Raw genomic sequence first — 26,170 nt, 5'->3', positions numbered from 1 at the left:
TCATAAATAGCTTAAAGATTAAATTATACTTTTAGTCCCTATTTTCGTAACAAAATTTGAATTTGGTCCCTCCATTAATTTTTATCTCAATCTGGTCTCTATTTTGGGAAATTTGACCCAATCAAGTCCTTTCCGTTAGTGGTGGAGTAATGGTGTTAAATGGGGTGCAACGTGTCAGCTTCTGGATTTTTTGAATTTTTATTTTTATTTTTTTTTTATTTTTTATTAATTTTTTTAAAATTTTTAAAAAAATTAAAATTTTGCCATGTGTCAAGTTGACATCGTGCCACATGGCAGTGACAGTGCCACGTGTCACTATTTGGGAGGTGTCATTTTCTCATTCTCAATTTGGTCCCTATATTTTATCTTTTGTCTCAATTTAGTCCCAATTTTTGTAAAAATTATGCAATTTCGTCCTCCTCAAAATTGAAACAAAAATTATAAAATGTTATACAAATATTTTTATTAAATTTGATTTTTTTATTCAAATTGATATTTTTATTATATATTTTCAATAAAACCAAGTTTCTTTAAATTTGCTTCATATTAAATTTTACTTAAAATTGTTTTCAAATTTTAAATTTTTTGTTTTTTATTGTTACATAAACTAGTTAATTTTTCTTAAATTATATAATTGTTATTTTTATACTAACTAAAATATTTGTATAGAAATTATTGAATTTTACACATTTTAAAAATATGCAATTATTTAAAATATAAATTCAAATAAAAAACAATATTAAAGTATAATGTAATAAAAATATCAATATAATTTATGAATTTTTTTATTAACATTATTTTCTATTAACAACTTTAAAACAATTTTAAATAAAGTTTAACGTAAAATATAAATTAAAATAAACTTAATCTTGTTAAAAATATTTACTTGAAATATCAATTTTGATAGAAATATTTGTGCATATTTATATAGAAATTAAATTTGGTTTCAATTTGGAGAGGGACAAAATTGCACAATTTTTACAAAAATTGGGACTAAATTGAGACAAAAAATAAAATACAGGGACCAAATTGAGGATGAGAAAATGACAACTCCCAAATAGTGACACGTGGCACTGTCACTGCCACGTGGCATGATGTTCGCTTAACATGTGGCAAAATTTTAATTTTTTAAAAAAATTCAAAAAAAATTCAAAAAAAAATTCAAAAAATAAAAAATAAAAAATTCAAAAAATCTAGAAGCTGACACGTGGCACCTTATTTAACACCGTTACTCCACCACTAACAGAAAGGACTTGATTTGGTCAAATTTTCCAAAATAGGGACCAGATTTAGATAAAAAATAATTGAGGGACCAAATTCAAATTTTGCTACGAAAATGGGAACTAAAAGTATAATTTAACCTAGCTTAAATTAATTGACATAAATTAGAAAAATAAGTGAACACATCAATGTGATTTGACTGAAGTATTAACCAATTACAACTTCAAAGATAATCCTTTATAAAGTCTTACAATGTCCTATTTACACTACATTCTATTATAATTAACAAAGCAAGAGACAACATATACTCAATAGAAATATACAATGTTTTGAATAAAACACGCAAATATATAGACATATGTTTGAAGTTTTTCCTTTTATATAGTTCATATTATTAAAAATTTTGTGAAAATAATTTTATTTGAACTTTATTTTAATTTTTTAGCAATAGATATATGTGTCAATTTGATCCATAGTTCATTACTCAATCCTAACTCACTTCTGAATAAACTCCATTCTATATGACTACTTAATAGGTAGTAAAAAAAACTACAACCAACAAAGCCCTCTCTTAAAGTAGGTAAGGATCATGACAAAAAAACAAAATACCCCAACTCCCAAAATCTCTTAGTCTCACTACAATACTTTAATTACCTCCTTAAATACAATACCTTCAACCGTGATCGAAGATCAAGCCAAGTTATCCTAGCTTGAAGGTCGACCCAAGTTCGGAAAGATCAAAGTTCTAGTTGAGTCGGCTAGGTTGATGGTCGAGACAAGACCACCATATCGAAGGTTGATGCAAGTTATCTCAGACCAAAGGTCATGACGGTCCATCTCAAACTAACATGCGAGATAGGCTGGTACTGGAAAAGGTAGAGATGGATTGACCACGGTTAAAGGTTGAGACAGGCCAAAGGTCAAGACAGGTCTGCTCATGCTAAAGGATGAGATGGACTGACATGGGCTGAATGTTGAAACAAGTAGACTCGGGTCAAAGGTCGAGATCAATTATTTCTTATGTCTAAAAATAAACAACATTAAATTATATAAAGTTTAAGTTGCTAAACTTGGAAAATGAAGAAAAATACCGACAAGAAGGGGTACAAAACTAGTGAAGTGTGTCATATTCATTACAAAGGGAACAAAATGACAAAACAAACAGAGAAACACAAAGATACAAATTTGAATGTTAGGGAGGTGGTGGTGGTGCAGTGAAAGTGGGGACAAGGTCGGTGAAAGCCAAACCGAAACCAAAAAGTTTATTGCGTTTATTATTTGTCTTTGTTTTGCGGTGAAAATGGCACTAATCAAATGCTCCAACGTCACTCTATCACCTCAATATATACCCCTTCGCATCTCACACTAATCAAATCAAACACAAGCTTGCTTCTTTTTCTGTGAGCTTCTCTTTCAGGTTCTTGATCAGAGTGAAAAGGGTGGTTGCAGATTGCAATGGCGAAGCATGATGTTGAGGGTGGTTCCTTCTCTGCAAAGGACTACCATGACCCTCCTCCAGCACCCTTGATCGATGGTGAAGAACTCACACAGTGGTCCTTCTACAGGGCCTTGATTGCTGAGTTCATTGCCACACTCCTCTTCCTTTACATCACAGTCCTCACTGTCATTGGTTACAAGAGCCAGAGTGATGTCAAGGCTGGTGGTGATCTCTGTGGTGGGGTTGGCATTCTTGGCATTGCTTGGGCCTTCGGTGGCATGATCTTCATCCTTGTTTACTGCACTGCTGGAATCTCAGGTTTGCTTTCCTTCTCATCTTCTGCTTTCTCAGCACCCAAAGAGGAAAAGTTGCTATCTTTGAGCTCTAATTCTAGGTCTAAAACGGTGGTTTTTCTTGTTTAGTAATTCCCCTTCTAAAGCCTTCAAATTGGGATGCTGATGTTTTGTGGGGTGAAAGTAAATGACTAAGCATGATTTGGTAGCAAGGTTTTGTGACTTAACTGAATTTTGTATTGAGTGTAGGGGGTCACATAAACCCAGCAGTGACATTTGGACTGTTCTTGGCTCGGAAGGTGTCTCTGATAAGGGCTATAATGTACATGGTGGCTCAGTGTTTGGGGGCCATATGTGGAGTTGGGTTGGTGAAGGCCTTCCAAAAGGGTTACTACAACAGGTATGGTGGTGGGGCCAATGAGCTCAGTGAAGGCTACAGCACAGGTGTTGGATTGGGTGCTGAGATCATTGGAACCTTCGTTTTGGTCTACACTGTCTTCTCTGCTACAGATCCCAAGAGGAACGCTAGAGATTCTCATGTCCCGGTATGTGCTCAATTTTTTTATTGCTTTGAAGTTTTGTTTATGCTTCTATGCCCCCTTTTGAACAATACATTTTTTGTTACGTTAAACAATAGATAGAGAAAATTGCTTCTTGCATGAGTTGTGCTGAAAGCAATGATTAAATGGTACAGTGCATACTAATTCCATAGCATATAGTCATAGTCATATACCCTGCTTTTGAGCAAGCACGGATTCACTCTTAGTTCTTTCTGGTTTTAAATAGAAGCTTGAAGTTCCTTGAAATTACTTTAGACTGGTTATTGGTAACAAAAAAGTGGAGGGGAAGTGGTTTAGTTATTATTAGATATCTGAACTTCAAGCATCTAGTTATCCTTTCTAAGTGAAACTAGGTAGAGTGCCATTTAAGTAATTAGGAATATTAGTTGTAGTTCTTGAAATGGTTACCAAGATTCACACCAACTGGGTATTCCTGATTCAGTGAACTTCACAATTAATACAAAATATTCCACTCCATTTTTAAGCAGTTGTACCTGCTGCCACTCAACAATTTCCCATTTGAAATGATGCAGTTTACAGTCTATGCTATCCATTTGCATAAAAAGTTTTGGCACAGTCTACATTTATGTTTACTATTACTTTTACTATCATTAATAGTTATAGAATCTTTATTTTCAATATTTGAAACAGTTAAAGATGTTAGCCTTTTGGATTTCCTTTTCAATTTGTAATCTAAATATCCTTATTCTGGCTACTTTTTCTAGAGTCTTCTTCCGTAATAAATATTGCACTGGCAGCATTCAATGTAGATGAAAATTCCACTTTTCTTGCTTGGCTTGGCTTTCCTTTATTACTAGTTCTTGTCCTCAAAACAAGAAAGTCGGCAGATTTCTTGACTTAAAGGTTACATTTTTTATTCATCTAAGCATCCTAGAGTGGTGAACCTATCCCTTTCTTTCTCTAAAATTTCCAAATGCATGATGTTTTTCTGTTGAAGAGAAATGTCACCATTTCTTTACAAATATGGACCCATTAGGCCATTACCATATATGATTCTGTGGAGGTATTTGATTTTCACAGCCTTGTCCCACGAATCTTGTCTGTTATCTTTCTTCTTTTGAGAAAAGTGGATTCTTTGAGGACTTTCCTTCTGCAAATTTTTTGCCTCGGAAGCAAATGTGTCTTTGTTGATGTGGAAATTTAAGGCCTAAAATTAAAGTGTTCAGAACAGTGTCATTCATGCAAAATGCCATTTTCCCAAGCTGGCAAATCTCGTGAGAGTTTCCAGCATCATCCTCATTTGTCATTATCAGCTTTAGGTTCCTCCATACACTTTCTCAGATTCTCCAAATCAATAAACAAAGAAAACCATGTTCCTCACATGGGGCATGTGCTATCTGTCCCAAATGCTTATCGGTTTCCATTTCCATTTTTTTCCTATTTTATTCGCAAGTTTTAGAGAAGGGTCTGCTACCACAATTTATGTGCAACATTAATTAGAATTTTTGAGTCTCTCAGACCATAGTTGCAGTTGCGTCAGCCACATTTATCCATAATTTCCTATAACACCAAAGATTGCAATAATCTTTATAATCAATTTGGATTCATATGTTTGGCACAACTTTTTGTCTACATTTTTTGCTTTGACTGAACAACATAATAAGTTTGTTATTGTTCTTGTGTTCTGTTTTTGAAGGTTTTGGCTCCACTTCCAATTGGTTTTGCTGTGTTCATGGTTCACTTGGCAACCATCCCAGTAACTGGAACTGGTATTAACCCTGCTAGAAGTTTTGGAGCTGCTGTCATATACAACAAAGAGAAGGCCTGGGATGACCATGTAAGTAACTCTTTTCTTACATATTCAACATTGTTTTGTACTATGATCAAATATTAAAATTTGTAACTTGTCATGTGAAATAACAAAGGATGAAATATTGTCTGATATGTTGTTGTTGATGTTTGTTCAGTGGATCTTTTGGGTTGGACCATTCATTGGAGCAGCCATTGCAGCCTTCTACCACCAATTCATCTTGAGAGCAGGTGCTGCTAAGGCTCTTGGATCATTCAGGAGCAACCCCACCATATGAGTTATTACTCAATATCCTCTCATGGGTTCAAAAGGAACATAATTGGAAGCAAAATGAGTTAATATTGCAACAACGACATAGTAATAGGAAATGTTTGTCCTTTGACCCTATGTAGATCGAAGGTTCTTTCAAGACAAGGGATCCTTTGGTAAATAGTAAGCACCCTTAGTATTTCTAGAACTTTCACTAGTTGTCATGAATAAGTCAAGTCAGAATGGAGTTGGTGAAATTGCAGGATAACCCATGTTTTAAGGGAGAGGTTATGCTAATTCAATGTCACCTGCAATCTTTTGCTTGTAACTATGTATTTTTGCAAAAGCAAATGTCACTACATGTGTGTTGGAAAATTCTGAATCATGAAACACTTTCTGATGCACTGTAGAAAAATTATTAATGAGACAAATGTCATCAAATCTTTTTTCTTGTTCATGCACATGTTTTGTATTATATCCACCAACTAGTTAGGTATTGTTTTTTGTTTTAGTAATTTGCATTTTTATTAAATATTTTGTATTTTACAAACATATGAAACTTTCAAAATGATTGGAGAATATCACCTAAAATATCATAAGTAGTTATTGTAGTGCAAGTGTTCTTTTCCTTCTTCCTAATGCTAGAAACCACAGTAACTTATTTAAGTAATGGATAATTACATCATTTGTGGAAATAACTTATGACAAAGGTTAAAAGGCTAAAATTTCTTAGGAAGAAGATAATGGTAAAAGAAAAGCTGGAATGTCTCTTTAAATTTTTAATTTATTTTATTTTAACTCCTTTGCTATGTTCGTTTGGTGTAATTGTACCGTTGAAAGGAGTTAAGGACAACGGATTATGAAAATGAAGCGTGTTCTTTTAGGGTGATTTGTGAAGAAATGCGAGAGCAAAAATATGGGATTGATAAATTCTTCCATCATGCAAAGGTTGAGAAGATTTGTGGAGATGGTGTGCCATTTTACAATTATAACTCTCTTATATATTGTTTTGCTTTTGCTTTGTTGGTAAAGATTCCTTAAAAAGCATGCTGAACACAGTCATGATTCCTAACAAAGGCTATATACGGTAAAAGTTTTTGAATGAAACAGTTGTGATTTTGAATTTTCATTGAACAAATCTTTGAATTGCCATTAAATATCACCTTTTGCGGGTCTGTGCATGTTGGTGGAATGGTTGTGAATTTTGGAGGTGAGGGAGTACATGTATTGAAGTGTTGTGTTTTATGGTTCAAGCTTTTCGAAAGCTTTGTAGGTGATTTTTCTTCTAAATGGGATGGTGGTAAACGAAAATCCTTTCGTGGTCCATGTAATTTGAGGTGCGAGCTCTATGTGTGTGTGAGTGCTCAAGCTTATGTGTGTGTGCATGTTGCTGGGTTGAGTCTGTGTTGCATGTGTAGTGTATCGATTATGTAATTTATGTCGTGTTTTGTCTACAATAGCATAACCTGTTAGGTAATCGATGGTGTGTGTGTGTGTGTGTAACGGATAGTGTTTGGGCGTGGTTGGGTCTGAGCTTCATTTTCCTGTTACAAGAGCTGATTCATGGACTTCTAGGTTCCTACATGTGGTGGAGTGGATTTGCAATGTTTGAAGTCGTGGTGTGTTGTTGGTAGTGGAGTTGAAGTTCTTCCTCTTTGTTTTTGTAAGGTGTGTCTTCATGATTCATATGTGGTGGTTGATTTGGTGAAGTTATTTGCATGCATAGGTAAGAAGTTTTACTGTTGTTTGCCACTGTGAAAGGGTACTTAGAATTTGTGTGTGAAGGGGTACTTGGAGCTTTAGTGTAGGGCTTTTGCATTGTACAGAAGTATCGTTAGGGGCTTTTGGTGGACTTGGTTTGAGGTGTTGGTGCTTGGCATGTTTTGTTGTGTTTTTATGATTTACATATCTATGATCTACTTTTAATTATTGTGTGATGTAGGTGGTAGATCTATGGAAGCTGTGTTGGTTTCATTGTTTTGGTGCTTCTTCCTACTATCTTTGGTGCTTCTTCCTACTATCTTTGGTGCTTTTTCTTGTTGCTGGTTGGTAAGTCTAAACTCGTTTTCTATAAACAACTTCTACAAGGTAAGTCTTTTATGTTTCTCTAATTGGTTGTATATGTGTAAACGAATTTTGAATAGGTTGTAAATGCTTGTAATAAATAATGGGTGTTATTTAATTTGTTGTTTATTTTTTTTCTTTAATTTATTATTGATAGAAAAGAATATTGAATGAAATATATTTTCTTAAGTTGTTGTTTTGCCATTTTGTTAATCCCTATTGATAAGAATTTTAAGTAATGTTTTAAAGTGAAATATAATAATTCAATGTGTTGATTATTATGTTCTTATTTTGTAGAAATTGTTGATGAATTTACATTGTGGCCTTATTTAAGTATATGTAATAGTTATTTTGATTATTTATGGTATTTTAGATAGAAGAATTAGATATGACATATTTGGATGGTAAAGATGTAGTCAATGACGTTATGGGTGTGAACTTTAATATAGTTATACACTCACATCGACAATTACAATTGTGCATCGTATTAGCTGCACTAACAATGTTATATATCATTGTGCATGCGTTGAATATCTTGAATATGCACTCAAGCACAACAAATAGTCTTAATGAGTATTTGCCAAACAAAGACCGTCGTAGAGACAATTATTAACTTATGTCACTGACTTATGTCGTGACATAATATGCATGAGACCAAAGACATTTATTAACTTATGTCACCAACTAAGGGCAATGAGGTTTGTGAACGATGTAATAAGGTCAACGGTTGAGGAACAAGTTGCCAAATTTCTACACGTTATTGGGCATAATGTGAAGAATTGAAGTGTGTCATTTTTTTTCCACCATTCTAGGTCGACAGTTAGTAGGCATTTTCACTATGTGTTGGATGCATTTTTAACTTTTGAGTTTAAATTTTTAATTCAATAATCATACACAAAGGTTTATCCCCATGTCCAAAATAATAGTTGATTTTACCATATTTTAACTAACAATGTCATCAACCACATTGATATTTTATACAGTGACATGAATGATAAAATGTTCATATTTAATTTTTAAAAAAATATAATTAGGGGCTATTGACAAAACTCATGTTTGAGTAAAGGTCCCAAGAGTAGATGCTCCCAGGTTTTGAGGGAGAAAGGACTGATCAACTCAAAACATATTTGTTGTTTGCGATTTTGATATGAAATTTACATATGTGTTGGCCGGATGCGAGGGAATATTGAAACATCCCTACTGGATTTTACTTAATTAAATAAATAATTAAAATATAGAAAATCAATCGACATAAATTTTATTATTCCCAAACGCGGGAAATATTCAAATTATTTTTCAAAGCGCCATAATTTAAACATAACTAAATAATAATTTTTTTTACAAGTTCTTAAAATCCAACATAAGGAAATAACATCATCAAATCCCTATATCAAGAGCCCCCAAGCTAGCCCTCTCTTCGTCTCTATGCATTACCGACATCACCTGTAGCATCATCTGCTCCTGTGTAACGAATTACATGATCATCGCCAAGCACAAACAGAAAGGGTGAACTTATAAATAATTAATTAACATATAATATGACAGAATAAAAGCAATACACCATCTGATTCATTCTAGTTAGTTCTTGGCCAAGACCTTAATCCCCAAGGCTTTTCAACCTTCACAACACATAACATAATTAGCCATGGACTCATGATTTATGATGCTCACACGAACCTGCCTGCTCGTAGTCTTACCTCTACGAACCTCCCTACTCGTAGTCCTACTCTACGAACCTACCAACCCGTAGTCCAACCCACGTGATTCACCAGCTACGTACCTCCCCGCACGCAACATCTCTCAAGTGTGAGCACGGAACATACTAACCTACCTCGCTCGTATCCTCACACTAGAGTAACTGGATATGAACCTCGCTGCTCATATCATCACGTGTTCACCACCATCCATGAACCTACCCGCTCATGGCACAACATCTCCTAATCCAAGTCTGCATCACTGCATACAAACAACACACGCCAAACTACACTAATCTCGCTTAAGCTAGAAGTCTTAGCTCAAGCGACCAGGCCTGTCTCGCTTAAGATAAGCTCTCTCTCTTGAGCGAGCGCATTATAGTGGCTTAATGCAAAGTCTCGCTTAGGCGAGACCTTCTCGCTTGGGCGAGATTGCCCATCGCCTCGATACGAAGTCCCTCGCTTAGGCGGTGAGTCAAGTAGAAACACAAGACCTTCCATGATTTCTTGCTTAGGCGAAGACCTCTCGCCTGAGCGAGATGCTTAGTCGCCCAAAACAGGGCTCTCCGTCTGAGCGAGATACTCGAGCAAAACTCCAAAACCCTCACGATTTCTCGCTTAGGCAAGGCATGCTCGCCTGAGCGAGATGACATGTTGCCCAAAACAATGGCTCTTCGCTTGAGCGAGATGCTCAAGCAGAACCAGGTTCGAGGCTCCGCTATTTTTGCCTTGACGAGCCTTGCTCGCTTAAGCGAGAATAACAGATGTCCTCCCTGTTCACGCACGCAAACACCAGAAAACCATGTCCAAAACACAATTTAAACATTACCAATCAATCCGTGACAGTGATCACGATTCATGAGCATGATTTAAACCCAGTTGTACCCTTAAAACAAGAGATGGAATCATGAATCACATTACCACACAAAACTCCCCATCATATACATACAAACACATAAGGGATTGCTCAAACAACATCAAAACAATCAACCCTCAGAATCACACGAAAAGTCATGGCCAAAACACATTCATGCACATGCAATTCATAATACACGAAAAGCTCCCTTTACCTGGTTTAATTTGCTTAAAAAAAATGAAGGGTGATAGTTCTTCTTGACCCAAATTGGCTTCCCTCAATGCTCTCACAATTTCGATCACACTCTCAAAGCATCTATCTATAATCTATATCTATTCTATAATAATAAAGGGGATTCCTCTTTTTGTGTCCACATTTCATAATACCCATTTTACCCTTAGTTATTTTAAAAATTAATTATTTTATAAATAATTTACTGTTAATCATTTTTTTACAATTCTCTTTTGTTTTAAATTATTATTTAATTTTTCTTTTTACATATCTTATTTTTGTTAAAATTATTTTTATTATTGATCTTAAATTTTTTTTAAATTATATATTTATTATTGATCTTAAATTTTATTCATTGTCACTAGGGTTTCCCTACCCTTTCACATTCAGGCCACAATTATATTAGCAAAAATAAAGAAGTTAATTTTATCCATACCAAGGTTTGAACTTACACCCTCTAATTCACAAAGCAAGTGCACAACCAATTCAACCAAACATGTTTCATGATAATTCCTATAATTTTAGGATTACATTATCACTACTCACATTCAATGGTAACCTTAAAACAATGCACAAAACAAAATATCATACAATTGACACACATAGGACTTAAACCCAAGTCCTTTCAAGGCAACCAAGTACTCTCAACCATTTGAGCTAGTAATTTACCACAATTAACATTAAATGCTATAAAGGCTTCTACTAACCGCATTTATTAAATAATTATTTATTTAATTATTTAAATTTCTCGGGTCTTACAAATATCATCTGATTCAAGAATTTTAAAATATGCTCTTGTTAGAGATGATTCACTAGTCATATCGGAAGGTTAGCTTTTTCTCTATTTCATTTTATTTGATGGTTATAAGTCACTGATAAGCGATGTTTGGATAATATTGTAGGAAAATAATATCTTTGGAAAGTTGGATTTATTCTAAAAAGATCAATTAAACTCCATACCGTCACGATTTTGTTAGTTGACTCTGTTTTCACTTTTTTTAATTTCTTTATATTTATTTTTTTAAAAAGGAATAAGACAAAATAAAATAAAAAAATACACAAAATAAGATTAAAATTAAAGTTAAAATAAATAAAATAAAATAATCAAGATAAAAAATAAAAATAAAAATAGTTAAAATAAGATGGATGTAAAAAAAGGAATATATCCATACTCAAATCAATGTTTATCTTTTTTTATTGTTCCCTCCTTTTCCTAATTATTTTCTATATCAAAATTCTTTTATTTCTTATCTAGACGAAATTGGGTGTTGATACATACAGAGGTGTGTGATATCACCTTAAAGAATATGCTTGTAAAAGACCACAAAATTTGCGTGAATTGTTTAATCATCATCATTTGTCACTGAGAAATGTCATTGAAAGAACATTTGTTATGATTAAAAAATGATTTCCTATTATAGCAAGTGGAACTGAACCTCATTACTTCTTGGAAACGATGACAAATATAGTTTTAACATGTTATATCCTACAAAAATTCCTTCACGTTGTGGATAATGACGAATCATTACTTGATAAGATGGATAGAGAGTTGACCGAACAACATGACAATACGAGGAATACACAACAAAATAAGTATGCCAATAGGCTTGATTGTAATATTAGGGATCAAATAGTAAATCATATGTCGGCAGATTATGAAAATAAATAAGTCCATGTATTGAATTAGTGGTTTATTGAAATGTCATAATAAGTTTTCTTTGCCATGGGTACTAAATGAATAGGGGAAAGGGACTAGCAGCCTTTGAAGTTTGACGTGAATTCACGAAATGGACAAACGAGATGGATGAACGAATTTTGAATTCAATGATAGATGAAGCTCTAGTGGGAGACAAAGTTGATAGCAGTTGGATAACACAGGCATACAATAATATAGTGAATAATCTTCATCAATATGGGTTTATCGGTCTTAGCTAAAATAATGTTAGGAATAGGCAAAAAGTCTAGAAAGAGAAGTGGCGTGAAGTGCACAACTTATTTTGTTCCATTAGTGGATTTGCATGGAACAACATTTCAAAGGTTTTTGAAGCAGAGGATGAAGTTTGAGATGAGCTCATCAAGGTAATTTAAAAACATAAGGGAAACCATGTTATAGTACATTTTCATATCGGTCTCACCATTATTCATGATTACCTTTGTTCAAATTCGATCAACACAAAGCGATTTATGTGAATGTCATCACATCTTTGCCTTAATAAATTATATAGTATGATGGTTGGTTGCGTTGATTAGGTTGTTTGTGTTAAACAATTTTGTTGTATATTTGTATGGAACAATATTTGGAACTTAATTATCTTACGAAAAACATTTGCATTGTATGTTTAAGCTTATTGTTTTGTTTGGCTTTATCTTTATAGTTTGTGACTAATTATTTTGTTAATGAATTTGAAGTTTCATCCTAATGGCATCTTCATCATGAAAGTATAGAGATAAAGTTCGCAAGGGAAAACAGGTCGCAGTAGATGAAGATCCTCTCCAACCAAAGAAACCTTTAGTGGAAGACGTCCTAAATCAAACACAATTCTTTAGCAGTATTCATCAAATGGAACAATATGGAGCACACTATTATCATAGAAGAATTATAGAGCCTAAAATAATGAACTTTGAATCATTTATCGATTTCGGTCTTTATTTCCATCAACACATTCTCTTTCAAGGACTATCAAACTATGTCGCCTTATCCTATCTATACTTTCTGGATCTAATTAATGTCTTCTACTCAAACCTACAAATCTCGATCAATGGTTATCTAATAAATGAAGTGGATAAAAAAAAATTAGGCTCAAACCTATTGATTTGTTTAAATATGTCATCTGAAATATCAAGGTCGAAAGTTATCATTGTTAGAGGTACCAGAAGACCTTCACTATGACCATGACATGGCATTGGCTTCCATGCTCAAACAGGGCAGTCTTTTTAAACTTGTTAAAACCTTCGGTGCTTTAAACATAAATGATAGACTACTATAATATGTGTTAATGATTTTTTGACACCATAACTTACTAATTCAACAGACGTTTTACAAGATGACATATTCATGATATGGACTCTACAAGATGACATCTTAGTTAATTGGCCACATGTCATCATGCAAAACATGTTTAAGTGCAGGGCTACTGAATTGGGTCTTCCATACCAAATTTTGATCACTACAATCATGCAATGTGTTGTAGTAGACCTTTCTGTGGATGTAGCACGAGTATATCATTAAGACATCATTTTTATGTAAATTATTTGAAGAAGTTGAATATAGTTCATGTGAATGGTGTATGGCAATACCATCGTCTCCCAAATGATGATGACCCACAACCAATAGCTGAAAGTCCCATTGATGAAGACACTGATGAAGGAGACCACTATTATAATGACATTTTGCAACAATCTCCCCAATCAACAAAGCATGAACTTTTAACTAAAATAGGGGCGGAGTCCAACAATTACAAGTTAATTTACAAGTTCATTTTCAGTATATTTTATAGTATAGTTTTTTCATCAAGGTAACTGAAAACTTTTCATGTCTATGTGTTCAATTTAGATGAACTCAACAATAAGGGATTTACTAAAGGAAGCAAATAATTTGAATAGAATATTAGTTGCCATTCTTTACCACTAACAGGTAGCTCTTCAAATGAGAAATGATCTCATTACTTAGTCAAATAACATGATTCATCAAAACCCTTCATTTTAATACACGAAAGAGCATATTTTTGAGAAGTTATCAAGTATGAACATTCAAGATGACAACTTATTTAGACAATGTTACGACTTTCTTTGTTCACACCCATTACATACTAGACATACTAGACATATTATGAAGATACCGATACAATATCATATGAATAGGTTACTTTCTTATATCAATAAAAGAGGTTAACTTTCATATATGTTTTATGATGTCCTCTCTTTTCATGTACCGACATGATATGTGTTTCACTATTTCGAGTTTACTTTATTCATTATATACCAGAAACAAAATTCTCTTTCTTCTTCAATTTACCAATTTTTTTCACACTTTTATACATTTTACGTTGTCTTTACCGCTGAGCAAACTTTTAAAATTAATCACGTATAACTTAATTAATTATATTCTAATTTGAATCTTTAATAAAAATTTCAATTTTTATTACAATAAATCAATAACTTTTTAATTAATTTGGAAAAGAAAAATAAATAGTGCATGTTAACATATTTTCCACATGAAAACCAAAAAATAATTAAAATTTTAATTCCACTCATAAAAAAACTTTCATTATAACTGTTAATTTTCTAATTTTATTAATTTCTTTTACAATTTATTAAATAATAATTATTAAATTTTAATATTTTTAATTCATCCAATAATCATTTAAATTTCTTTTATCATTAAATATGTTTTAGTAATCTTTAAGTTCTATTTATTCAAATTTCTTTTTTTAATTTATAATATCACTCAAATCACTACTAACTTCCATAAAATTTATTTTTAATTTTATCTTCTAAATATATCTAAAAGATGACACATATTCATGAACTCAAATTTAAATTTAATTCGATCCATGCTCGGACCTTTTCCAAATACATCTTATCCATGCTCGGACCTTTTCCAAATACATCTTTTCATAAGAAAACATCCTTTCTAATTCATTTATCTTTTTTAACTCTTCCTTCTGTTTAAAGTTATAGGGTATCAGTAAAAAAGAAATGAACTGAGAAGAGTTCCAAAAGTTATGGAAGTGAGTGAATAAATAGGCACCGACAAGAATTGGGGGGACAAAAAAACATATAATAACCAACAGTGACAGTGGAAGTGAAGTGATGGTTTTGGAGTTTGATGCACATTTTGTGGATCTATGATCGATGATGTTTGTCACATTCAGGAGCTATGTACCAATGAAACTGTTTTTTCCCACAAAACTTAGCCTAGCTAGTAAAGTAGAAAATAGAAGAAATAATGAGAGTTAACAGTCTGAAATTATTTGTCATTATTTCAATAATAGTACTAAAACGATTTCAACGTAAATTTTGTTTGTGGTTATTCCAACAGCTATTTCTCGGCAACTTGATTATAAAAGCCACAAAAAAAATCCTTCTTTCTTATTTCTTCTTTCAATTAAACAATGAAAACTGGGTTGCTTTCACCTTCTCTTGTAACAAAGTATAATTTTATGGCATCATGCTATTTGTCGTTAATAATTTTATTAATCGAGTTTCATGTTATAAGAATCATATTTTTTTAACACTTTTTCTCAAACATTTCTCTATGTCTTATCTCTAGATCTTGAACTCCATACTTCATCTATTTAAACGGAGTATGTCATGTTGAAAATATTTACCATAGTTTTAAAAAATAAATAAATAAAATGAAATTAAACTATTACTCATGTTTTAATAGACTATTAATTTTACGGACAAATGCTATTTATGGGTAAACAATTTTTAACTTTATTATATTTATTTTGTTTAAATCAGATTTATTATCATTGACTCTTTAGTCTCTCTTTTCTACCTATAAATACCACTTATATGCATGGTAAAAAAACAACAAAAAAACACTACCCCTCGTACAAAAGTGTTTTGTGTTTCTCTATATTTTCTTTTAAAATAGTAGTGTTCATAAGGTTCAGAGATCTTCGCTGCACTCAATCGATCTGACGGGTTTGACTTTATGAATCTTTTGTTAACCATATCTATGCCTTATTTTATTGTTATATAATTGTTATTATTTATTTTGATTAATATTTTTCTAACATACGCCATAGAGATGGTTGACATTTAAGTATATCATATTAACAAATTGGTATTATAGGTTAGCAACTGACAATATGTGTTTGAAATGGTTCTTTACGATGTTTTAGCTGTTGACAAGGGATTTCTCTATGTGAGACAATTAATGGTTCAAACTAGTGCCTCTTGAGCTAAGATAGAGTTATGTTATGATATTATAAAGTATATTAAGTGATGAATAGCTAAGGAAGAGTAAAATTGAACACTTAACACGCATAGAAAAATTTTAAATATCTATTATTGCGTCGGGTGCCCATGTTGTATCATTGGGCGCCAATCAAACAATTCTTCATCGACTTAATTGCGTTAGGCACAATGGCAGATTTTTATCAATAATTTTGGAGAAACAAAAATAATATACTCAATATATATATATATATATATATATATATATATATATATATATATATATATATATATTCAATCAATCATTAATAAAGCAAAAATAAATAATTGAATCATTCACATCATGCTAAGTAAAGAAGTTGAATTTGTGTTGTATTAATCTTCACATGTAACTTCCTTTTTATCACTTTTAAAAAATGAATCTATTTTTTTTCATAAGTATACGTATTTTTAAAAAAAATTTCAAGATAAAACATAAACTATTGCAGTCTAATTAAATATTTATAGACGTAATTATTAAAATAAAAATTTACGATAATCAACTCACAATTAAAATCAGATTATGAAAAGACGCATAATATTAAGTTTTTATTTTAAGTCGAATAGAACATGTAAGAAATGAGAGAAAAAATAATAAATTTGTGTTTAACTTCCTTTTTTTTTCATAAACAAAAATGAACATGGACAAGAGGGTACCCAACGTCGGGAGCCATTATGTTTTTCTATGTTGAGTCATATTGGGAAAGTTGAGATACCCATTTTGTTAACCGATGGATCAAACTAATATTTTGACAACTCGTCCTAGACACATCATTCTTCACTTTTCGCCATTTAGGTGTACTTAATGTAAATGTTGTATTTGAATATTATGCAAACTTAAAAAATGAGGTCTTTTATTTAAAATTTATTTTTCAAACTTTTTTCTATGCAAAAAATGAGGCCTTTGAACATAATTTGATGAAGGAAAGTTCCTAGAATATATATCGTTAGGAAAATCTATATCATTGATATTAATAGAACCCTTTTCTACCAATCTCCCAAACATATATCAATATTCTTCCATTTGTTTGGATCTTATATATATATATATATATATATATATATATATATATATATATATATATATATATATATATATATATATATATATATATATATATATATATATATATATATATATATATATAAAGAGTATAATCAATCTCCTCCTCGTGATCATGGATTTAAGAATCAAAATTATCCTCATCACTAACTGCTTTTTTGTCTATTGTTGCTTTCACATATACCTATATTGTTATCATCTTTTTCATTCAAAGAGCACTCACCTGTATTATCTAATTCATTTTTTTATCTATTTTTGTAAATTTATTCATAGATCCTTTCATGATGTAATTAAAGTCTCAATTCTTCTCTTCTTCTCAATTTTTGAATAGTCTGATTCAAATTTTCTAATTGACATATGTTTATATTTTTATATAAAATAAAAAATTATAATATATAAAACATTACTAAAGACAACTATATAAAACGAATGAGTTAATACAATAAAACATGGTTATGGTTGTCAGGAAATTAAACTTGATAGATAGTCGAATTGTAGTGTCTTAAAGTCTCAAGTCTCTTTCTCCTTCTTAAGTCTCAACTTTTTCACAAACCTGAAAAAAATTAGGGAAAAATATGTTTTTGGTCCCTGAAGTTTGACCAAAAATTGCAAATGGTCCCTCACCGAAACTTTCTCACCGTATGGTCCTCATAGTTTTAAAATGAGTGTTATTGGTCCTTCTGTTAGGACGGCGTTACAAAAAATGGTGAGTGGCAAACGGCGTTCCACCTCAGCATGTCAGATGTTGACACGTCTTCACGTAGATCGTTGACACGTGTCATTTAAATTTTTTTTTTTTAAATCACTGATATATCAAAACGCACGTTTAACTTGAATTTTTAACCTATATTTCTTTCCCCTTGTTTTACCTCCCTGCTTGAATTGGAAGACCAGCACCAGAAGAGAGAATCACGATGACCAGCGTGCGACAGGATCCAAATCGTAATTGATTAACCGTGAAGTGGAATAGAGATTCGAAGTTGCAGTGGAAGTGAAAGGTGGGATTAGGGTTTGTATATTTTTTGTTTAAGCTTTCCCAATATGAAGAGGAGTTATGGATCCAAGTGTTCGACAACTTCATCTTCATCTTCTCAAATTCGAAGTTCTGAATCTGTGCCAAGAATTTGCGGATGTGGGGAAACTTTGTTGCTTTTGAAAGCAACTACCCAGAAAAACAATGGGAGATTTTTTTGGAGATGTAAAAACTGGGCTGTAAGTAAGAAAGTCATTTTGAGTGTTCAGGGTTTTGATTTGGGATAAATATTTTTGTTGAATTGATTTTTTTTTTCACTGCAGAATGACAGAAATTGTAGGTTCTTCCAATGGGCTGATGAAGTTGAACCTGAAAAGGAAGTAACAATAGAGAAAAACGAGGAGGACAGTGTTTGTGTTAATGAAAGAATGCTTGTAGATGTGTTACAGAAGAATGCTAAGTTGAAGAAGAAGTTGATCGAAGAGAGAAAAATGGGTCAATTGAAGATGTGTGCATTCCTTGTATCATGGGCATTCACTGTTATGTTTTGTGTTTTTTTTGTGATGAAGATCAACTGTAACGGGTACGGGTAGTGTGTAGGAAGATGTTATGAAGTATTGGTCATTTGCTGTTAAATTAAGATGTCTGCAGGCATTGTGATATAACTTAAAATTGTTACTAGACCGTTATTAGTAGTTCTTTTTAGAGATTATTAGTAGTTAATTGTTATGAACCTGTGTGTTATTTGAACCTGTGGTATAAATCTCATGTATAGAGATTAATACATGAAAACGCTTACAGAATGAACTAACTATATTTTTTTGCAATTCGAAACAACATCAGTAGTCATAAAGATAAAGATATTACAAAACAAGTAATTTAGTCATAAAGGTAACAAGTGGTCCAAACAACTTGACCATATTTGTCTGATAAAGTGCACACAAAAGCTGATTCATAGCTGGCTATAACATAATAATACTTGCCCCAAAACACAGCTTCCAAAAATACAATTAAAATTAACCAGCACTGTCATTGAAACAACAAAAGCACACACTTCTGAATGTTTGTCACATGCGCTGTCAACTTGGGTTGCTAGAACTTGCTTGGGAACCTAAAACCACAGTGGCTGCCACTCCTTTATTAGGCCTTCGCCCTCCCCTTGTAGTTGGTGGTTGTGATGTGCTCCCTGTGGTAGATCTGAACTTGTTGCTTCGTCTCGCTGCAGATGCACTGGGGGTACTTTCACTTCCAGCATTGCTCTTCTTTTGATGTCCTTTCCCCTGTAAGTAAGATGCAAGAATGAAGTTAAATGGTTGTAATTTAACTCTAAATTTTTGTAAATTATGGTGCAGAGATTACCTTCTGTTTTTTTGTAGTTCTACAACCTCTGATATTGTGGCCGTATTGGTTACACTTACTGCACTTCATCTTCACTGGTTTTTTCCCTGCTTTAGAGTGACTAACATTTTCATCAGCCTCTCTTCTTCTTAGTTTCTTGGGCCTTCCTGGAGGAGCCTTGTATGTAGGAGGAAGTAGTGGAGTTGCATTTGTCTTTGGCCATAATTGTTGTCCATTAATAGGTGAAATATGAGGCCCATAACAAGCTTCATATGCCTCTCTTTTATAAAATCGATGGACATAGTCTTCAGGCTGTTCTAACTTGTAGTTAATAGCAGCAATGGCATGTCTACATGGAATGCCTACTAAGTCCCAAAAATAACAAGAACACCTATGATTTGTAAGATCAACAACAAACTTCTCCATAGTAAATCCTTGAGTAACTTCAAAAATTGCATCACCACTCCAAACAGCAATCCAATTGCCACTCTTCTCCACTTCCCTATCTAGCCTTTTACTTGGTTTAGGCATAACAGCCCCAGGATATGCAGCAAACTTTTCTCTTAAAGTAGCAAATCTAGTCATCAAGTATGATCTAATCCATTCCATCATGGTAATAATAGGTTTATCCCTAGCTAAAAGTATTGTGCTGTTAAAAGATTCTGATAAGTTGTTCATAAGCACATCACACCTAGGGTATACACTAAATGCATGCTTACACCAGGAATGTCGTGGAATAGCAACTAACCACTCATATGCAGCAAGGTTGACCTTCTTCAACTCTTCCATTAATGAAACCTTTCTGGCACCCCTCTAAACACATATAAAAAGACCCAAAACGTGGCTGCAGGGTGGGTAGGGGATGATTAATTTTTATCTTGCATGTTGTACCAGTAGACACTCTTTTCAACTCTGCAACATAGTCATACAGCAAGCTATATTGCTTCTCCCCATCCCCTTCTACAATGTCCATGGCAATTTGTTTTCCTTTCATAGCCCTCCACCTACTAATCCCAACACTGTAAGTCTTCTTTATGTCATCTACAATTTCATTTGCAGTCATCTTGCCCACATTTCTGTACTTGTCAGCAACAACTTTTGAAACCCAATCTTTGTTCGCATTCCTATTCGCAAATACCCTCCCACAACTATGTGAATCAACCAATGTTTTGACCCGAAATGTGTGGCTGCCTCCAACTTTACTACACAGGATCAAAAAACCACATTTCTTCTTACAAATAGCCCTAACTCTAACATCATCATTTTTAAGAAATATTACCTCTCTCCCATTCAATACAGAATACTCCTTTAAAGCTTGTTTAAACTCTTTAAGGGAACAAAACTCCATTCCTAGACAGAATTTGAAATCTCTTCCCACGTCATCAACTTTGAACATTGGGTACTTATGCACTTGCTCCCCTTCACAGTCCACATCGCTTTGTAATTCATCTGTGCTATATGTTGCATCCATGTCATGATTTCCACCAAATTGGGGTGTTTCAAAACCACCAGCACTTGCACTAGCTGAATGCTTCCTTTTTCTCCTACTCTTTCTCATATTAGACCACCTTTGAAGAACATATGTTATGTTCCTGCGTGGTGTATCACTGCATCCAAAACCATCATCACTGTCTCTATGAAGTTCTTCTTCACTTTCGTCCAACACTTCATATCCATTATCAACTGCACTATCATCACCACTTTGCACATCCACATCTGCAGCTACACTTGCCTCATGCTCAGCAGCAACCACATTTCCATCATCCACAGCAGCAGCAGCCACATTTCCATCATCCACAGCAGCAACATTTGACTCAGCTTGTCCGTGAGCATCAACAGCAGCTCCACCATGCCCACCATTATCATTAACAGCAGCAGCAGCTCCACCATGTCCACCATTATCATTAACAGCAGCAGTAGCAGCTCCACCATGCCCACCATTATCATTAGCAGTAGCTTCATCCTGACCACCATTATCATCAACAACAACAGCTTCATCCTGACCACCCTTATCATCAACAACAACAGCTTCAATAAACTCAATTGGCTCAGCAGTACTAACAACATGTTCTACGTAAATCTGGACCTCTTCTTTTCTGCTTTCAGCATAGCCAGACAAATCCAATGCATCTTTATCTGTTACCAGAGGCCTCAAATCTCTGTCCATCCTACCTCTTTTAAGCTTCCACCACAATTTCACCATTCCGTCATATTTAAATTCATCCTTTAAGATGGACAGTGCCTCGAAATATGACCACCTATCAGCATCCAGGCCATGGACCACATGTTCTTCCCCTCCCTTGTATCTCAGAAACCTTCCTTTAAATGCCTCGAATTTCCCCATGTGGTAAAACGCAATCGAAAAACCCATCTCTGAAAAATGAAAGAAATAAAAACCCTAAATGCACGAAAATAAACAGAAATGGCAACCAACACAAACCATAGCTAAATCAGAAAACAACAACGTTCATGAATCAAATAAAACCAAAGAAAACACATCGCTCAAATGAATAAACCCATACCTTCGACTTCGTCTTCACCACGGGATAAGGGACGAAATGCCCTTCGACAACAACCTTTCCCACTTCGACTCAAGAACCACACGAAACCCCCTTTCTCTACAACCTAGAACCAATTTCTCTCGAGCGCGTTGAAGATTCTTCTCCCTCACGGTGGTCGTCGCGACTGTGGTGCTCCAATTTTTACTTAGGTAAAGTGTTGCTCGCGTTTAACTTAGGTCGCCACTGTGCTGCTCCAGATTTTCACTTTTACTTCACTCATTCAAGTTAAACGTGCGTTTTGATATATCAGTGATTTAAAAAAAAAAATTTAAATGACACGTGTCAACGATCTACGTGAAGACGTGTCAACATCTGACATGCTGAGGTGGAACGCCGTTTGCCACTCACCATTTTTTGTAACGCCGTCCTAACAGAAGGACCAATAACACTCATTTTAAAACTATGAGGACCATACGGTGAGAAAGTTTCGGTGAGGGACCATTTGCAATTTTTGGTCAAACTTCAGGGACCAAAAACATATTTTTCCCAAAAAATTATTGTTCTTCTCATCTCATAGTAAGTCTTTTTTTCCCTAAATTTGAATAATCTTTCTACATAAAACTCAACTTTGAATTATTCTCAAACTAATAGGTTATCCACCAAAAAAAAATACTAAACCTTTATCTAATTAATAGTTTTGTAGAAAAGTTTTAGTTTCTCGTCAAGATATATGCAAAAAAAAAACTCTCGAAATCTGTAAATTTAAAAGTACGAAAAAACAAAACTATGTAAAAGAAACACATTCCTAATTCTAATACAAATCCAACAAAAGCAACACAAATAGAAAGAAAAATTATACTAACCAGAAATGAGGATGAAAAGATTGGTACATATGCGCAACATGTGATTCAAGGAATGTAATATGCCAAAACCCTATCAAAAGGACTCTAGAATAGAAGAAAGCAAGGGAGAGACAAGAGAAGGCACATAGAGATAAAAGAAGAAAATAGAATAAAGACCGATTATAAGAAAATAAAGATAACTAATTATTCTTTTTTTTTGTAAACAAAATTAAAATTTACTAAAAAAAGGTTTTAACTTATTAAATATCATTTTCATTACCAATAAAAATTAACAGACACTAATAATAATTTAATTTATTTCTCAAACATAAACCTATAATTAATTTAATAGAGCTATATTAGTAGTAAAATATTCCTTTTTAGGCTTTTTTTCTTAGACATGATTTTATAATTAATTTAATAAAGGTATATTAATACTAAAAAACTTTTTTGAGGCCTTTTTCTTAAATATAATATTATAATTAATTCAATAGAGAGATACCACTAGCAAAAAAAATTTGAGGCCTTCTTTCTTTGGAGGCCTAAAACGAGTATTTTACTTGTTTTACCTTTGAGCCGGCTCTAATTATGCTAATGCAATAAAAAATAAATGATGAATTATTAACATTTAAATTGAAATAAATAATAGGTGATTGATGTAATGAGATGAGTTTAGATTAAGATAAATTATATGTATGATATGGTGTGATGATTTAAGATTATATGAGAATGTGATGAATGAGTTATATGTGATATGTTGTTCTGTGGCTATTTTCTTGTGAGTGTGTTTAGTATCTTGGTAATGTTTATTGTGAATTAGATGTATATATGTGAATGAATGTTTGTGATGTTTAATGTTGAATGAAATGATAAGATTGGGTTGTGATGTGATGAGTGTGGAATGTGTTTCAAGAGAGAAAGAATTTTACTCTAGTATTAGGTGTATTGAGTAGGGACTCATGGGAGATTATTCAAACTTTATTTGGTATTCTAACTCACATAGAGTAAGATATCTAATTAGTTAGAGTCAATGGAGTTTCCGTGACAGGAATTAGTTCTAAATGGGCCTTTTTTGGTTACCATAGGTGAATTGACTTATCATACAAGAAGGCTAGGTAGAGCCATGATTTTATAAGCCAAAATGCTATTGGGATCTTTATGATAGGTGTAGAATCTATGAGGTTTGATTCAATACACAAAATCTTCTAGAGGTAGTTATTGAAGTTTGTCTACATAATGGTTTATGATCGAATGAGTATAGTTGTTGTATATGTATATAGTTTTGTATTGTATAAAAGCTAAAAGTTAATAGATAAAATTACAAAAAAAAAAGTTACTAAATATAAAAAACAAAGACACACCTGGTGGGACTCGAACCCACAATCGTTTGATTAGAAGTCAAACGCCTTATCTATTAGGCCACAGGTGCTTAATCATTAATAATTTTAGAGATCCTCCATTTGTTGAAAAGATTATATATTTTTGAAAAATGTATCATTGAGTTTTTAGAGAAGAATTGTACTACATTATATATTTTAATGTGATGGTCTATTGCTTCATTAATAAAGTATTATAATAAAAAAGTTATTAAATCTAAAAATAAGAACACACCTGGTGGGACTCGAACCCACAATCGTTTGATTAGAAGTCAAACGCCTTATCCATTAGACCACAAGTGCTTAATCATTAATAATTTTATGTTTTACAAATATGATATAGATCCTCCATTTGTTGAAAAACATTATATCTTTCTGACAAAATGTAAATACATATTATATGTTCGATTTGATGGACTATAAATATAAAAAGAAGAACACGCCTGATGGGACTCGAACCCAAAATCGTTTGATTAGAAGTCAAACGCCTTATCCATTAGGCCACAAGCGCTTAATCATTAATAATTTTATGTTTTACAATTATGATATAGATCCTCCATTTGTTGAAAAGATTATATATTTTTGAAAAATGTATCATTGAGTTTTTAGAGAAGAATTGTACTACATAATATATTTTAATGTGATGGTCTATTGCTTCATTAATAAAGTATTATAATAAAAAAGTTATTAAATCTAAAAATAAGAACACACCCATAATTTTATGTTTTACAAATATGATATAGATCCTCCATTTGTTGAAAACCATTATATCTTTCTGACAAAATGTAAATACATATTATATGTTCGATTGGATGGACTATAAATACAAAAAGAAGAACACGCCTGGTGGGACTCGAACCCACAATCGTATGATTAGAAGTCAAACGCCTTATCCATTAGGCCAAAAGCGCTTAATCATTAATAATTTTATGTTTTACAAATATGATATAGATCCTCCATTTGTTGAAAAACATTATATCTTTCTGACAAAATGTAAATACATATTATATGTTCGATTGGATGGACTATAAATACAAAAAGAAGAACATGCCTGGTGGGACTCGAACCCACAATCGTATGATTAGAAGTCAAACGCCTTATCCATTAGGCCAAAAGCGCTTAATCATTAATAATTTTATGTTTTACAATTATGATATAGATCCTCCATTTGTTGAAAAACATTTTATCTTTCTGACAAAACATATCATTAAGTTTTAGAGAAGGACTGTAAATACATATTATATGTTCTATATGTGATGGACTATAACCACAAGATATGATTTCTCACATAATATGGACTAATGCTCATTTTCATCTTTTCTTCACACATGGTAATAATCAATATTAATATTTTGTAGATAATGAACATTTTTCGTAGGTAATTTGAATTTATCTACGAATTACCTACGAAGTAAATTTCGTAGGTATTAAGTTGGTAGGTAACTTTATCTACGAATATGAGTTTCGTAGATAACTTACCTACAACCATTATCTACGAAATCGGGATGTCCATAATTATCTACGAAAATATTCGTCGAAAAGTTTCTCATCCAGGAGTCGAGTTACCTACAAAATATTTCGTAGATTACCTATGAAAAATTTTATAGATAACTTATCTACGAAAATTTCGTAGATAATTTACCTACGAAAATTTTCGTAGATAACTTAAATATAAAAAAATCAAAAATAAATCTTTGAACATATAGCTTAACAACAACCAAAATAAAATAACAGGTTCAAAATCACCGTATGAA

General features: G+C 32.7%; 2 protein-coding genes and 4 non-coding genes across 6 annotated transcripts; 2 read left to right on the top strand and 4 right to left on the bottom strand.

Annotated features, from left to right (window-relative positions):
- The first annotated feature begins 2,463 nt into the window (after positions 1-2,463).
- LOC114182176 (aquaporin PIP2-2-like) lies at positions 2,464-5,989 on the top strand. Its single transcript, XM_028068973.1, has 4 exons — positions 2,464-2,977; positions 3,202-3,497; positions 5,170-5,310; positions 5,441-5,989. Exons 1-4 carry the CDS (start codon positions 2,677-2,679, stop codon positions 5,558-5,560), a joined length of 858 nt encoding a protein of 285 aa, XP_027924774.1. The 5' UTR covers positions 2,464-2,676; the 3' UTR covers positions 5,561-5,989.
- A 12,438-nt stretch (positions 5,990-18,427) lies between these two features.
- LOC114180678 (uncharacterized protein At1g43920, Chloroplastic-like) lies at positions 18,428-18,952 on the top strand. The gene is made up of 2 exons (XM_028066980.1): positions 18,428-18,598; positions 18,683-18,952. Exons 1-2 carry the CDS (start codon positions 18,428-18,430, stop codon positions 18,950-18,952), a joined length of 441 nt encoding a protein of 146 aa, XP_027922781.1.
- Positions 18,953-24,396: 5,444 nt separating this feature from the next.
- TRNAR-UCU lies at positions 24,397-24,469 on the bottom strand. The gene has a single exon. It is a non-coding gene; the product is annotated as a tRNA-Arg (tRNA).
- Positions 24,470-24,646: 177 nt separating this feature from the next.
- TRNAR-UCU lies at positions 24,647-24,719 on the bottom strand. Its single transcript has one exon. It is a non-coding gene; the product is annotated as a tRNA-Arg (tRNA).
- A 135-nt stretch (positions 24,720-24,854) lies between these two features.
- Positions 24,855-24,927, bottom strand: TRNAR-UCU. Its single transcript has one exon. It is a non-coding gene; the product is annotated as a tRNA-Arg (tRNA).
- Positions 24,928-25,254: 327 nt separating this feature from the next.
- Positions 25,255-25,327, bottom strand: TRNAR-UCU. The gene has a single exon. It is a non-coding gene; the product is annotated as a tRNA-Arg (tRNA).
- Between the last annotated feature and the right edge of the window lie 843 nt (positions 25,328-26,170).

The sequence above is a fragment of the Vigna unguiculata genome, chromosome 4 (assembly GCF_004118075.2).
Source record: "Vigna unguiculata cultivar IT97K-499-35 chromosome 4, ASM411807v1, whole genome shotgun sequence".
Lineage (NCBI taxonomy): Eukaryota > Viridiplantae > Streptophyta > Magnoliopsida > Fabales > Fabaceae > Vigna > Vigna unguiculata.
The sequence above is the reverse complement of the archived record's forward strand: the minus strand, read 5'-3'. Positions and strand labels throughout refer to the sequence as shown.